The sequence below is a fragment of the Hordeum vulgare genome, chromosome 7H (assembly GCF_904849725.1).
Source record: "Hordeum vulgare subsp. vulgare chromosome 7H, MorexV3_pseudomolecules_assembly, whole genome shotgun sequence".
Classification (NCBI taxonomy): domain Eukaryota; kingdom Viridiplantae; phylum Streptophyta; class Magnoliopsida; order Poales; family Poaceae; genus Hordeum; species Hordeum vulgare.
Genome location: NC_058524.1, coordinates 85,039,718 through 85,052,438, shown reverse-complemented (window position 1 = coordinate 85,052,438; position 12,721 = coordinate 85,039,718). Strand labels below are relative to the sequence as shown.

The following is a 12,721-nucleotide window of genomic DNA, read 5'->3' as shown; positions in this document are numbered from 1 at the left end:
TTCGAACACTTGTCACAACATTATCATACATATCCTTGATGAGGGTAATGTACTTTATTGGGACTTTGTGTTTCTCCAAGGCCCACCACATGACATTCCGAGGTATCTTATCATAGGCCTTCTCCAAATCAATGAACACCATATGAAGGTCCTTATTTTGCTCCCTGTATCTCTCCATCAGCTGTCGTACCAAGAAGATGGCTTCCATGGTAGACCTCCCAGGCATGAAACCAAATTGGTTTTTGGTCACGCTTGTTAACCTTCTTAAGCGGTGTTCAATGACTCTCTCCCATAGCTTCATAGTATGGCTCATCAGCTTGATTCCACGGTAATTAGTACAACTTTGAACATCCCCCTTGTTCTTAAAGATTGGTACTAAAATACTCCGCCTCCATTCTTCGGGCATCTTGTTTGACCGAAAAATGAGGTTTAAAAGCTTAGTTAGCCATACTATCGCTATGTTTCCAAGGCCTCTCCACACCTCGATGGGGATACCATCAGGACCCATCGCTTTGCCTACTTTCATCCTTTTTAACGCCTCCTTAACCTCACACTCCTGGATACGTCGCACAAAGCACATACTGGTATCATCAAAGGAGTCGTCTAGCTCAATGGTAGAGCTATCAACCTCTCCATTGTAAAGGTTGTCAAAGTACTCCCGCCATCTACGCTTGATCGCCTCATCCTTCACAAGAAGCTGATCATCTCCATCCTTGATGCATTTGACTTTGCCGACATCCCTCGTCTTCCTCTCCCTAATCTTGGCCATCTTATAGATGTCCCTTTCGCCTTCCTTAGTGTTTAAACGTTGGTAGAGGTCCTCATACGCCCGACCTCTCGCTTCACTCACCGCCCGCTTTGCTGCCTTCTTCGCCACCTTATACTTCTCCATGTTAGCTGCACTCCTGTCCAGATATAGGCATCTGAAACAGTCCTTCTTCTCCCTAATAACCTTCTGGACCTCATCGTTCCACCACCAGGTGTCCTTAGCTTCCCTTCTACTTCCCTTGGTCATCCCAAACTCCTCTACAGCGACCTTCCGCAAGAAGGTCGCCATACTCGTCCACATCAAGTTTGCATCGCCTCCTTCCTCCCAAGGGCCCTCCTTAATGACCCTCTCCCTAAAAGCCTGGGATGCCTCCCCCTTGAGCTTCCACCACTTCGTTCTAGCGACTTTGGCACGCTTATCCCGTTGGACACGAATCCTAAAGCGGAAGTCAGCTACCACAAGCTTATGTTGAGGGACAACACTCTCTCCAGGTATCGCTTTACAATCAATGCAAGCGCGTCTGTCTTCTTTTCTAGAGAGGACAAAATCAATCTGGCTAGAGTGTAGACCACTACTGAACGTCACTAGATGGGATTCTCACTTTCTAAAGAGGGTGTTAGCTACAACCATGTCGTAGGCTAGAGCGAAGCTCATGACATCTTCTCCTTCTTGGTTCCTGATGCCATAGCCAAAGCCCCCATGCACCCTTTCAAAACCTGTGTTAGATGTACCCACATGGCCATTGAGATCTCCTCCTATGAAGAACTTCTCACCAATAGGTACCCTCCTAACCAAGTCCTCCAGGCCTTCCCAGAACTCTCTCTTGGTGCTCTTATTGTGGCCTACTTGCGGGGCATACGCGCTGATAACATTGAGGACTAAGTCCCCAACTACCAGCTTGACAAGGACATCTGAGCAGCTCTCAACTAAAAAAAAAACAAATCATATCAAAAAATGCATGAACACTGAACATTCTTAGAGGTCGTGAATTTGTCTTTTTTGTCGAGAGCTTCTCAGAAGTCCAAATGATGCAACAGTTGGAGTGGACCTTACACATCAAATTATTTACCATGCAAAAATGGATTTTTTAAAATTCTTTTAATACTTGATTTGATGTTTTTATTCAACGCGGGTGCAGATGAGCCTGGGCTCAGAAATGGATTTTCGTTGAATGACAGAGCTTTAAGAAATTGTTGACCCGATCAAAATCCGATAACCCGATTTCAATTACCCCAATTAAATGTGGGCTCTTTAAATATAAAGAGCTTAGTGTTACAAAGGATTTTGATCGGCTTTGCTAATTAAAACTACATTAGTCTTGAGCCTACTACATTCTAGAAGAAGTACAAGCTAAACTAGTTCCAACCCGCCAATTTCAAATCCTAAACTTGACAATGGTGCTTATATATTTCTGGATTTATTTCAATCCTTTCAGCGATGTGTTCAGTGGAAGAAAATGTTTTCGTCGACTACAAAAGCGTATGTGACGACTTCTTCAATTTCAAGATGATGCACTAGTTCAGTCTTTGGGAAATGCTTACTGAAAGGGTAGGGCATGCATGCGTTACGTTCATAGTGATGAGTGTGTTCATAGTGATGAGTGTATGTGCATACATATGAGCATCTGCGTCTACGTTACAAAAAAAAATAGTTCCATCAAATTCAAGCATAACTAATTCAGACAATCATGGGTGGTTGGAAGCGGCGACAAAATGTTGCGTACTCGCTCCATCTCCCAAATGAGAGATATTTCATTAGAGGACTACATACGAAACAAAATAAGTGAATCTATACTCTAAAGTATGTCTATATACATCCGCATGTAGTCTTTTAATGAAACTTCTGAAAAGACTTATATTTAGGAACAGATGGAGTATAACCTTCTCCCTCTTTAAAAGATTTAGGAACTGATGTACTCGATTCAATTCAAGCAAAATACAGATGCAATTCAGATTTTTCAGGCTTACAGAAAACTCACTTTTTTAACATCTCCACTGCATTTCACACGCGAATGAACATCTAAGCTAGTACAAAAACGTATCACCATGCATGACTCATCGTAAAGCACACCTCTCTCTATCTTATTCTCACCGTTATGCAAGGCGCAGCAGATCATAACCAGCGTTGAAAACGGCCTTGCATACCAGGGTTTATTCTCTGATTTGAGATATGAAAAGGATAACAGGGGGTGGATACAGAGGCAAGGCTCACTCCTTCCCCAGGAGGGCAAGGAGCATGGTCTCGTAGTCGCCGGAGGTGTCGCCTGCGACGGCCTTCTCCAGGGGGACACTGTTCCTCTTCTGGTACGCCTCTTTGATCAGCTTCAGGTCCACCTCGGCGCGGGTCGTTATGACCCTAGTGAGGGAGTTCTCATCGGTTCCATTCCCTGCAATGGCCAACCTGGCAACCTTCTCAAAGTACCTATCAGGGCAGGTGAAGCACCGGATAACCGCCCGGAGGGTTTTGAGGAACTCATCCTTGGGGTCAGCCTTCAGATCCTGTAAATAGCAGAGGCTGTAAGAAGCAGGGTTTCGGTGGATGAAACAGACCTATAAATGATTGGTTAAGCAACATATATTGCAGAAACTGTAAGAAAGCAGGTCTTTGGTTAAGCAAGATACATTGTAGAGATTGTATGAAAGCAGGCCTTTGGTAGATAAATCAAAACTAGAAACAATTGGTTAAACAAGATATTGACACAAGTCATAGGTGCAATTTGGCTAAATATCACCAACTGTAAGAACAAAACAGAAGAACTGAGATAGCACAAAAGAACATCTATACAAATGATTGGGCCAGTCACATGATATTGAAGCTTTACAAGATTGGCTACTCTCTTTGGTAAAATATGCCAAATCATCAGGCACACACTATTAAGTTCCAACTTCCCAAACTATACAAGACAGCAGAATGACGGTATAAATCTAATAGCAACAACTGGCAGAAACTCTAGCGATGAATGTGAATATATTCAAGTTTTTTGCGGGAAAATATATTCAAGTTTAACAAGATTAAACATGGACCGACATTATGCATCCGTCTTGAAGAACGAAACCAACAGCGGCCCAACCAAACAGCATTCACACGAAAATTTATCAAAAATTCAGCTGAGGACTAACAGCAGAATAAGTATTCCTGAATACACATGCTCTTAACTGGCAGAGCAGGTCAAGGCTAATCTTCATTATTGGTTGACTTAACTTAACTATAGAAGAATGAAATGAAGAGTTAACAGAGGTAAAAAAAAAAACAGGGCATAAGATATGTATGCACCTTGGTGATTGGGTGACCAAATGTGTCATTGTAGTTATTGAGTGTTGCAAGCAGCTGAGCTTTGCTCCTGGTGGTGAGGATTCTGATGATCTCATCATCACCGTAAGCCTTATGCTCGATCTTCTCATGCAGTATTTTGGCCTCTGAATGTGCCAACCTTGTGTTGACCTCTGGTCCCTCATAGCGGTATGAGCTTACAAGTGGCACCAAGAGCTGGAAAGGAATAAAGAAATTTCAGGCCTCAATTCGCCAAAATTATCTACATCTGCACAAATTTCCATCTCCACAAATGTCCAGGAACAAGGTAAGCAAAGTCACCATCGCAATTGAATTTGATCCGAATAGCCCAAAGGGATAGGATAATGCATTTTGAATTTTCAAATTTCAGGGTTCATGATTTAACACTAACAGCATGCAAAACAGAAGGAGCACTATCATATCGTTTTTGCACTAGAAGAGCAGATCATAGCCTTCAACAAAAGGATCCGCAGTAATTTCCTTTCACACCAGTGAATATTTGGATCCATAAACCTTTTACTGCCATTGAGCAGATCCATTGTAAATGACAGCGGAGTGATTTTTTTATCACAGGGTAATTGCAGCCCAATTTTATTAGGAACGCGCTGGTATATAATAGTAGCAGAGCATGGCATCTACGAAGCGGACAACACGCTGTACCTTGCGGAAGTCGCCGGTGACGTGCGCAGCGACGTCCTCCTCGAGCGAGCGCTTGAAGCGGTCATGGTAGGCCTGCCTGACGGCGAAGAGCTGCGCGGAGCCGCGCGAGCAGGCGATCTCGACGAGCACGGGGTTCCCGGGGTGCCACTTCTTGGCGGTCTCGTTGGCGAGCACCGCGTCCCGCTCCGCGGGGTCCAGCGTCCACAGGATCACAGCCCTCTGCTCCCAACGACCCGATCGGTCAGGGATCTGGAAAGGCCCGGGGACACGCGCGAGGGAACAAAAAAAAGGCATGCTGGTCAGAGGCGTACCTCGAAGTCGCCTGAGATCTCGTCGGTGATGCTCCGGAGCAGCTCCTCGCCGTAGGTGTCGGCGTAGTGCTTGCGGATGGCGCGGCGCTGCGCGGCGTCGCGGTGGCCCAGGATGGAGATGATGAGCGCCTCGTTCGTGCCCCACCCTGCACGCGCGCACGGACAGAGAGAAAAAACCGACAGACAGATCAGACGGTCGTGCCGCGCCACACGGAGCACGGCGGAAGCGCGCGGGGGTGAGAGCTAGCGGCGGGTGGGAGTAGAGTACCTTGGAAGGCCTTGCGGAGGTTGTCGCAGTCGTCGGCGAGGGCGGGGACGTTGGAGGGGACCTTGAGCGTCGCCATCGGGACCGGGTGCCTGCCTGCCGGTGCCGGGGGGTCGGACGCGCGACGCGATGCGGGATCTCGAGGTCGGGCGGGGGAAGGGATGGATGGACGATGGATTGCGCGTTTCCGCGGGGCCGGGGCTATTAAAATGGACGGGGAGAAGAGGGGTTTAAGGAATGCGACTGCGTGGGTGGGTGGGGTGGGGTGCCATCTGCCGTGTAATTAGTGGGGTGCCACTGACTGATTGCCCGATCTGGATTACAGCAGTGCACGGGCGCGTGATCCACGGGGCCGGCCTGCTGTCCTGGAAACATCTCTCGCGGGGTCGGAGTCTTTCTTAGGCGCTAAGTCTGCAGCAGAGATGGGATGATGATTAATGGAAATGTGTGATTTAGTTTAGCGTGGAGTTGGCTGAGGCAAACAGCTCGTGGTGAATAAGAAAATGATGGGGGTGAATAAAGACGACAGCTCATTTTGGGCGTGGGAGGCCGAGGTCTGAGGGGCAGCCATGTGTGCTTCACCCTGTTTTTGTCATTTGGACTGCACTCGCTTGGAGGTTGGTGGGTCGCCGGTACACCATGAACACGTATGAATGGTCGCGACCGTTTTGTCGCTCCTTTTTTTTTGAGACAAGCTCCTGGTGAAGTGGTAGCCATCGTACACGCTGGCTGGGCTGAAGGCTACTCTGGGCGACCAGCAGAAGCCGTTAACGTCGTGGGCTCGCCTGCTGGGCCGTCGCCGCGAGCGAGGCCGACCGAGAGCGACCGAGCCTTCTTCTTCCACTTCCCCGGCCTACCTCGTGTAAAAAGCAAAAGGAAAAAGAGAGAGCAAATGATGAAACGGTTGCTTTCATTGATAAATTTGTGGGTATATATACCCTGGTACAAAGACGGTTACAGAGGAGCGGTTCTCAAACGTAGAACCGACATAAGCAGGGATTAACCCTTTAATTAACATAATTAATTAATTCCTAACACTCCCCCTAATCAATGCTTCTCTATCAATATATATCATCTTGATAAAGACTTCTCTTTGTATGCGCCTTTGAGAATGTTCATCATCTTCATCTTGTGAAAGCCTTTGTATAATCTTGAGTCTCCCCCAAAAACCCTGTGGGAAAAATATGAGGAGAATAATGTAGATATGTTGCTAAAACTCCTTTAAACCCTGTGGGAAAAATAAGAAGAAAATGATACAACATATAATGATTATTGTCTCGTGATAACTCATTTGATAAAACCTTTGTAGAAGGATAAAACTCATCTTTGAGTTTAGAGAACAATAAATATGTCTTGAGTACTTCCTTTAAAAACCCCGGTAGGGAAAATAGAAAGTATAACATATGATGTTTGATAACATATTTCCTCAACTAAAACCATTATGAGAAATTTTGAGAGAAAACTCATAAAGGAAAAAAGTGTATCTGACATGCCATTGAAAACTCCTTTAAAACCCAGTGGGAAAAATATAAGGAGAAAATGATATGACATATAAAGACACTTGTGTTTATATTGTCTCGTTAAAAACCTTTTATGAAAAACCATTAGGGAAAACTCATCAAGGGGAAAAGAGTACAATATATGCAATCTCATGATTGTTAATAGGTTATAGTTTGGGAGATTACTTCCCCTGAACTTTGCAAATATGAAGGATGTCTCATACCAATTTCATGGACATGAACATGAGATTGTGTATAATCTGTTGAATTATAACAATATTTTGTTTGCAAATTATTTCCTCACTTTTCTATAATCCGTGAGGATAAGTAATTTCCGAGCAATGTGATTTATGATATTGGTCTTCATATAACCTATAGGTATTTGAGTAACACAAGTGGAAGTATCTTGATAAATCAAGTTATGTGATTCTGATGAATCTCAACCACATGATTTTGAGTGTGGTTAATCATTCTGCCGAACCATACATATCTTGCAATGCTTTTAGATAAAGCAATTTTGTTAGAATGATAAGTGGGAATAACCATTAAAGTCCTATTTACATGACTTCCATATGTAGGCTACTATAGCAAATTCAGTCATTGATATGGCGTTGTTTGGATCAAATAAAGAGCCAATATCATTACATCATATCATGGTCATATCTTCTATTTCTTGATGTGAATATTCAAGATTTACTGTAATCTTTAGATATAAGATGATAGTACTTATATCAACCATATACCTTTTGTTTGGGGTTGCACTCCGAATAAAGATAGCAAATATAGTGTCAGGCCTGACGTAGTTTGCAAGTATATGAGTGCTTTGACATTAGTGAGATATAGAACTTTAGGTCCTGATATCACTTCATTATCACCCCTAGGTATGGATGGATTTGTATCCTATTAGGGTTGTATGAACATACATATCATTTATTGATATGATATATCCAAATAGAACTTCTCGTATATGTTTTGGATATATGTAGACTGATATGTATTCTTGAGAGAATGCTCAAGTTGTAAACTTAAGCTAAATTTGGTTAAATCCAAATTTTTCGTCTTGAGATGATTTTATGTATGTTTAGGTCTTGTAGAGACATTGATGATGAAATCATCGATATACACTGAGGTGATATAAGGAATTCAAATTTGGGATTCCTTTGTTACACATAAACAATCATCATTCTTTGAGTAATCCTTCAGAAGAAGAAAATCATTTAGTCGGTAGTCATATGATTTCCGACTATTTCAAGCCATAGAGTGACTTCTAAATTTTTACACTAATATGTTGCGATTTATTTTGGATATGGAATTATAAGCCATCATGGACTTCGTTATAAATTTCCAAAATGAGTAACTCATATGGCTTCGTTATAAATTTCCAAAACGAGTAACTCATATGAGTATGTAGTTACTGCATCCATTAACTGCATGGATAATATTATTTGTACTACCAATGATATTTATTATCGAAACTGAATTCCACTCATACCAAGAGTGTATGTTATATCATAATTTGATGTCGGGTCTCTACGTGAACCCTTTTGCTACAAGCCTCGCTTTCTCACCACCTCATTGACTTTGTCTATGCATGAGAAGTTTTTAGTATTCCATATGGAAGATATACTTATGAGGAGTAGGTATTACTGTGGTAAATACCACTCTTTGATGAGCGAGTACTATTCTTCATTACTTGCTTCCTCTTATGTGAACCAATATGAGTGCAAGAGGCGCTCTACCATGGATTTTGGTTCAGGGCCCAAAAGGTTTTAGCAATTTTTAGAAGAAATGTATGTCGACAAATGTAGTCTTTATTTTATATGATTCTGGTGGAATCGTTGAAATTTGTGGAAATATATTTATTTCTTTTAACTCCTTGTGATTTCCTACAACAATAGAGTCAAGGTGTTTCGATGTCCCGACACCAAAACATTTGTGCACATTTATATCGGGCTTTGGATGATGAACATCCAGTGAGGTGTCTTTCAACTTGATGTTGAATTACATTTACTGGTTGAGGATTTGATTTCCTTTGTTTCCGCGGAAGCATATGCGAGATTATATCTCATGTGTTCAGATTTCTCCCCCTCTTTATCTCATTTGGGGAGAAGAGTGATTTATCAGGTACCTCCACTCTTTCTGACACTTTACTGCAGGAATATAAATTTGAGTGACACCTTTGTCATCAGTAAATGTATGTGGCAGATTTGCAATGTGTTGCAAATATGTGATTCTAAACTTCTTGTTCAGATTCTTTGAGTACGTGGATATAAGGACTGAATGTAAATAACATTTCTATTTTATTTTTCGGCATTCTTTGTGGTACTAATCTCCCCCTAATGCCAGAAATGTCCTTATTGCTGATGCAATCAGCATACAGGCTATGAATAATTTTGATTGATGAAAAAAAATATTCCTCACATAGATCCCTAATTTTCTGTGAGGGCCCATTGATGCATGCTGGAGTGGTGATATCGGTATGTAACCGAATTATCGCAGATAGAAAATACTTTGTTGATTTCCACGTAATTACTACAAGGGGAAAGTAGGATGATATGCAGTTGGTATGATTTAGATCATACTTAAGGTGTGTAAGGTCGTAGTTGTCCAGCAAGAGGCTGGTAAATTTACAATTCTATCAGTTTGGTCATGTTTATTAATTTCACTATCTTTGATAAGATATTTAACTAAATCATTCTCGGTATGTACATAAAATATTATATATAATATGACATTGCTTGCGAAATGAGTTCAACGAAGTTGTCCATTCGAATGGATTTATCCCTTGTTCAGGATAACTTGCTCTTACTTTGAGAATTTGAGCAACTAATTTAGTTATATCATTCATGGTTTTGTGTGACAAGAGACACACTAGAAATCATTTTATAAATGTTTCCATGAGTACCATGAAGTATCTATATAATACCACATAATGGTTGAGTAATCCACATATCTTATGAATGTGTTCGAGTAAGAATGAGTGGCTCATTTGAATTTTTAAGGTGAGAGAGCCTTAAAACTTATTTCCCCTATGGCACATGCAGTGCACATAAAATTTGTTGATTTGGAAAATATAATAACTTAAAACGTTATGACCAATAGAATTGTCAATAATGTTTCTAATCAATCCCAAACCAGGATTGTAAGGCTTAAAGCCAAATATTTTGTAAGATTTAGAAAAATATTTTGTATGCAACAAAACTGAGTACGATTTGATTCAAACATTCAAAAATTTATCAAATATAACGTCCAAGAAGTAGGATATTGGATATTGCACTACATGCAGTAGTACAAGTATAGGTGTTGGAGCATATATTGAGCATATATCTCCATATGTGGTTTTGGTACTTGATGACAATTCCTATGGACTAATGGTTGCCTTAAGTTACATTTATAGGATTTGTCCATAGGCACTTCTTGAAGTCCATCAGTTGGGTTCAAGGAGTTTATATGATGACCAAGATGGTATTCAAGGTATTATCCAAAGAATGGTCATAGAGACGCATGGTTGATCAAGATCTCAGACAAAGAGTAAATCAAGATGATCAACACACAAAGCCTACAAGATGTACCGAGAGGGATCAAGTGATCCCATGGTATGGATTTGTCCATAGGCACTTCTTGAAGTCCATCTGTTGGGTTCAAGGAGTTTATATGATGACCAAGATGGTATCCAAGGTATTATCCAAAGAATGGTCATAGAGAGACATGGTTGATCAAGATCTCAGACAAAGAGTAAATCAAGATGATCAACACACAAAGCGTACAAGATGTACCGAGAAGGATCAAGTGATCCCATGGTATGGTAAGCATTGTCCATTACGTGTTTGTGTACTAACCCATGATCTTCGTGAGAGTTCTATGTGGGGGTTAGGTGTGTTTACATGGGCTTGCGTCAAAAGGAAGATCTCATACAACCCATGGAGTATGACGTCAAGTTGTGATCATCATCAATGGTTGATCAAGATCTCAGACAAAGAGTAAACCAAGATGATCAACACACAAAGCGTACAAGATGTACCGAGAGGGATCAAGTGATCCCATGGTATGGTAAGCATTGTCCATTACGTGTTTGTGTACTAACCCATGGTCTTCGTGAGAGTTCTATGGGGGGGTTAGGTGTGTTTCCATGAGCTTGCGTCAAAGGGAAGATCTCATACAACCCATGGAGTATGACGTCAAGTTGTGATCGTCATCAAGATTGAGACGTGCAAGTTCAAGTGGATCAGCACGAAGATAGCATGCTTGAAGCTTGCCGTCCATTATGGTGGCAATGGACTTGTGAAGATATGCTGAAGAGTGGCTCACCCATAGTGAGTATGGGGGAGCAATCAACTAGTATTCATCAAGCCAACACAATCAAGAAAGGTGGTCCATCTTGAGGAAGCCAAGATCATCATCATCTAGCTCAAGAGGATGAGGTGCAAGGTATAGGTTTGCCCTTGATAGGTTTTCTGGTTAGGATAGATTGTTGTTCTATCAAGGGGGGCTCTCAAGTGAGTAGCTTGATCGTATCGTTCGTTGAGAGCTCAAACCATTTGCATCCTTGCATCATACTTCTTGGTTCTTAGTTGGTGTTTCTCTTTGTGAGTTTTAGAGCTTATGGTCATCTTCATGACAAGCTCGAGTTCATCGAAAACGGAGTCCATATGCATCTACTATGATGTTTTCGATGTTGGAGTTTTTGCCGGTTCTTCATTCATAGAGATCTCACATCTCTATATCTTTGGCATATTCATAACCGCATGGTCTTAAGATTTCCAGTCGCTGTTTGGATAGCCCTTGTCGTCATGAATCCAACAAGCTTGGGTTTGCTCGATTCGGAGCTCGTATGCGAAAGTTATGGCTGTTTCAGTGGCGAGCGGTAGTACCGCTGGACCTAGCGGTGGTACCGCTGGACCTAGCGGTGGTACCGCTCGACCTAGCGGTAGTACCGCTAGAGTTGGCGGTAGTACCGCTGGCCCTAGCGGTAGTACCGCCCCTGGTCAGCGGTAGTACCGCTCCAGGAGCTTAGTACCGCCTGCCTAGCGGTTGTTCGTGGACGGACCTTTTTGCGAAGACTTTCTTGGCGGTGGTAGTGCCTTTGCACTACCAGGGGCCAGCGGTAGTACCGCTGGAGTGCCAGCGGTAGTACCGCTGCAGCTAGCGGTAGTACCGCTAGTTGGCGGTAGTACCGCTGGAGTGACAGCGGTAGTACCGCTGCAGCCAGCGGTAGTACCGCTGGAGCTCGGGCAGAGAGTGGGGGTAACGGTCTGATTCTTCCCCCCACTATATAAAGGGGGTCTTCTTCCCCCTTGCCTTATCCATCGGTTGAGCTCTTGTTCTATCTCCATTGTTGACATTCTTAGAGCTTGATTACTCTCTATCCCTCCAATGATTCTTGCTTGTTCTTGAGGGAAAAGAGAGAGGAGATCTAGATCCACATCTCCACCAATCACTTTCTCCTCTATGTGAGGGGAACCCCTTGGATCTTGATCTTGGAGTTCTTTGTGAGCTCCTTGTTCTTCCTCTCATATTTCTCCATAGCTTTTGTTGTTGTGGAGGGATTTGAGTGTGAGGGACTTGACCACTTCGTGTGTTCTTGCCATTGCATTAGTTGCATCGGTTTGAGTTCTCCACGGTGATACGTGGAAGTGAGAAGTTGAGAAGCTTACTACCTTTGGTACTTAGTACCCTTGATATTGTTCTTCGTGGATGTTTTGGCGTCCTAGAAGCTTGGTGGTGTCTCGGAGCTCAATCATTGTGGTGTGAAGCTCCGAGAAGCGTCGGGGTCTCCAATAAGGTTGTGGAGATTGCCCCGAGCAATTTGTACGGGTACCGGTAACCGCCCCCAAGGGTTGCCACGTGTACGGGTTCGGTGACCGCCCCCAAGGGTTGCCATTTGTACGGGTTCGGTGACCGCCCCCAAGGGTTGCCATTTGTACGG

At 42.9% G+C, this 12,721-nt stretch overlaps 1 protein-coding gene across 1 annotated transcript; it reads right to left on the bottom strand.

Moving 5' to 3' along the window:
- Positions 1-2,668: 2,668 nt before the first annotated feature.
- On the bottom strand, positions 2,669-5,497 carry LOC123409817 (annexin D2-like). The gene is made up of 5 exons (XM_045102690.1): positions 5,300-5,497; positions 5,032-5,177; positions 4,721-4,939; positions 4,043-4,255; positions 2,669-3,267 (listed from the first exon to the last, which is right to left on the bottom strand). The coding sequence occupies exons 1-5, from the start codon at positions 5,373-5,375 to the stop codon at positions 2,977-2,979; spliced, it is 945 nt and encodes a 314-aa protein (XP_044958625.1). The 5' UTR covers positions 5,376-5,497; the 3' UTR covers positions 2,669-2,976.
- Positions 5,498-12,721: the final 7,224 nt, after the last annotated feature.

Bases quoted from the DNA above. Each gene is read 5' to 3' on its own strand.
- LOC123409817 (XM_045102690.1), bottom strand. From the start codon at position 5,375: ATGGCGACGCTCAAGGTCCCCTCCAACGTCCCCGCCCTCGCCGACGAC. The intron at 4,256-4,720 runs GTACAGCGTGTT...ATTCCTTTCCAG, and splicing joins TCACCGGCGACTTCCGCAAG to CTCTTGGTGCCACTTGTAAG. The intron at 3,268-4,042 runs GTGCATACATAT...TGCTATTTACAG, and splicing joins TTGGTCACCCAATCACCAAG to GATCTGAAGGCTGACCCCAA.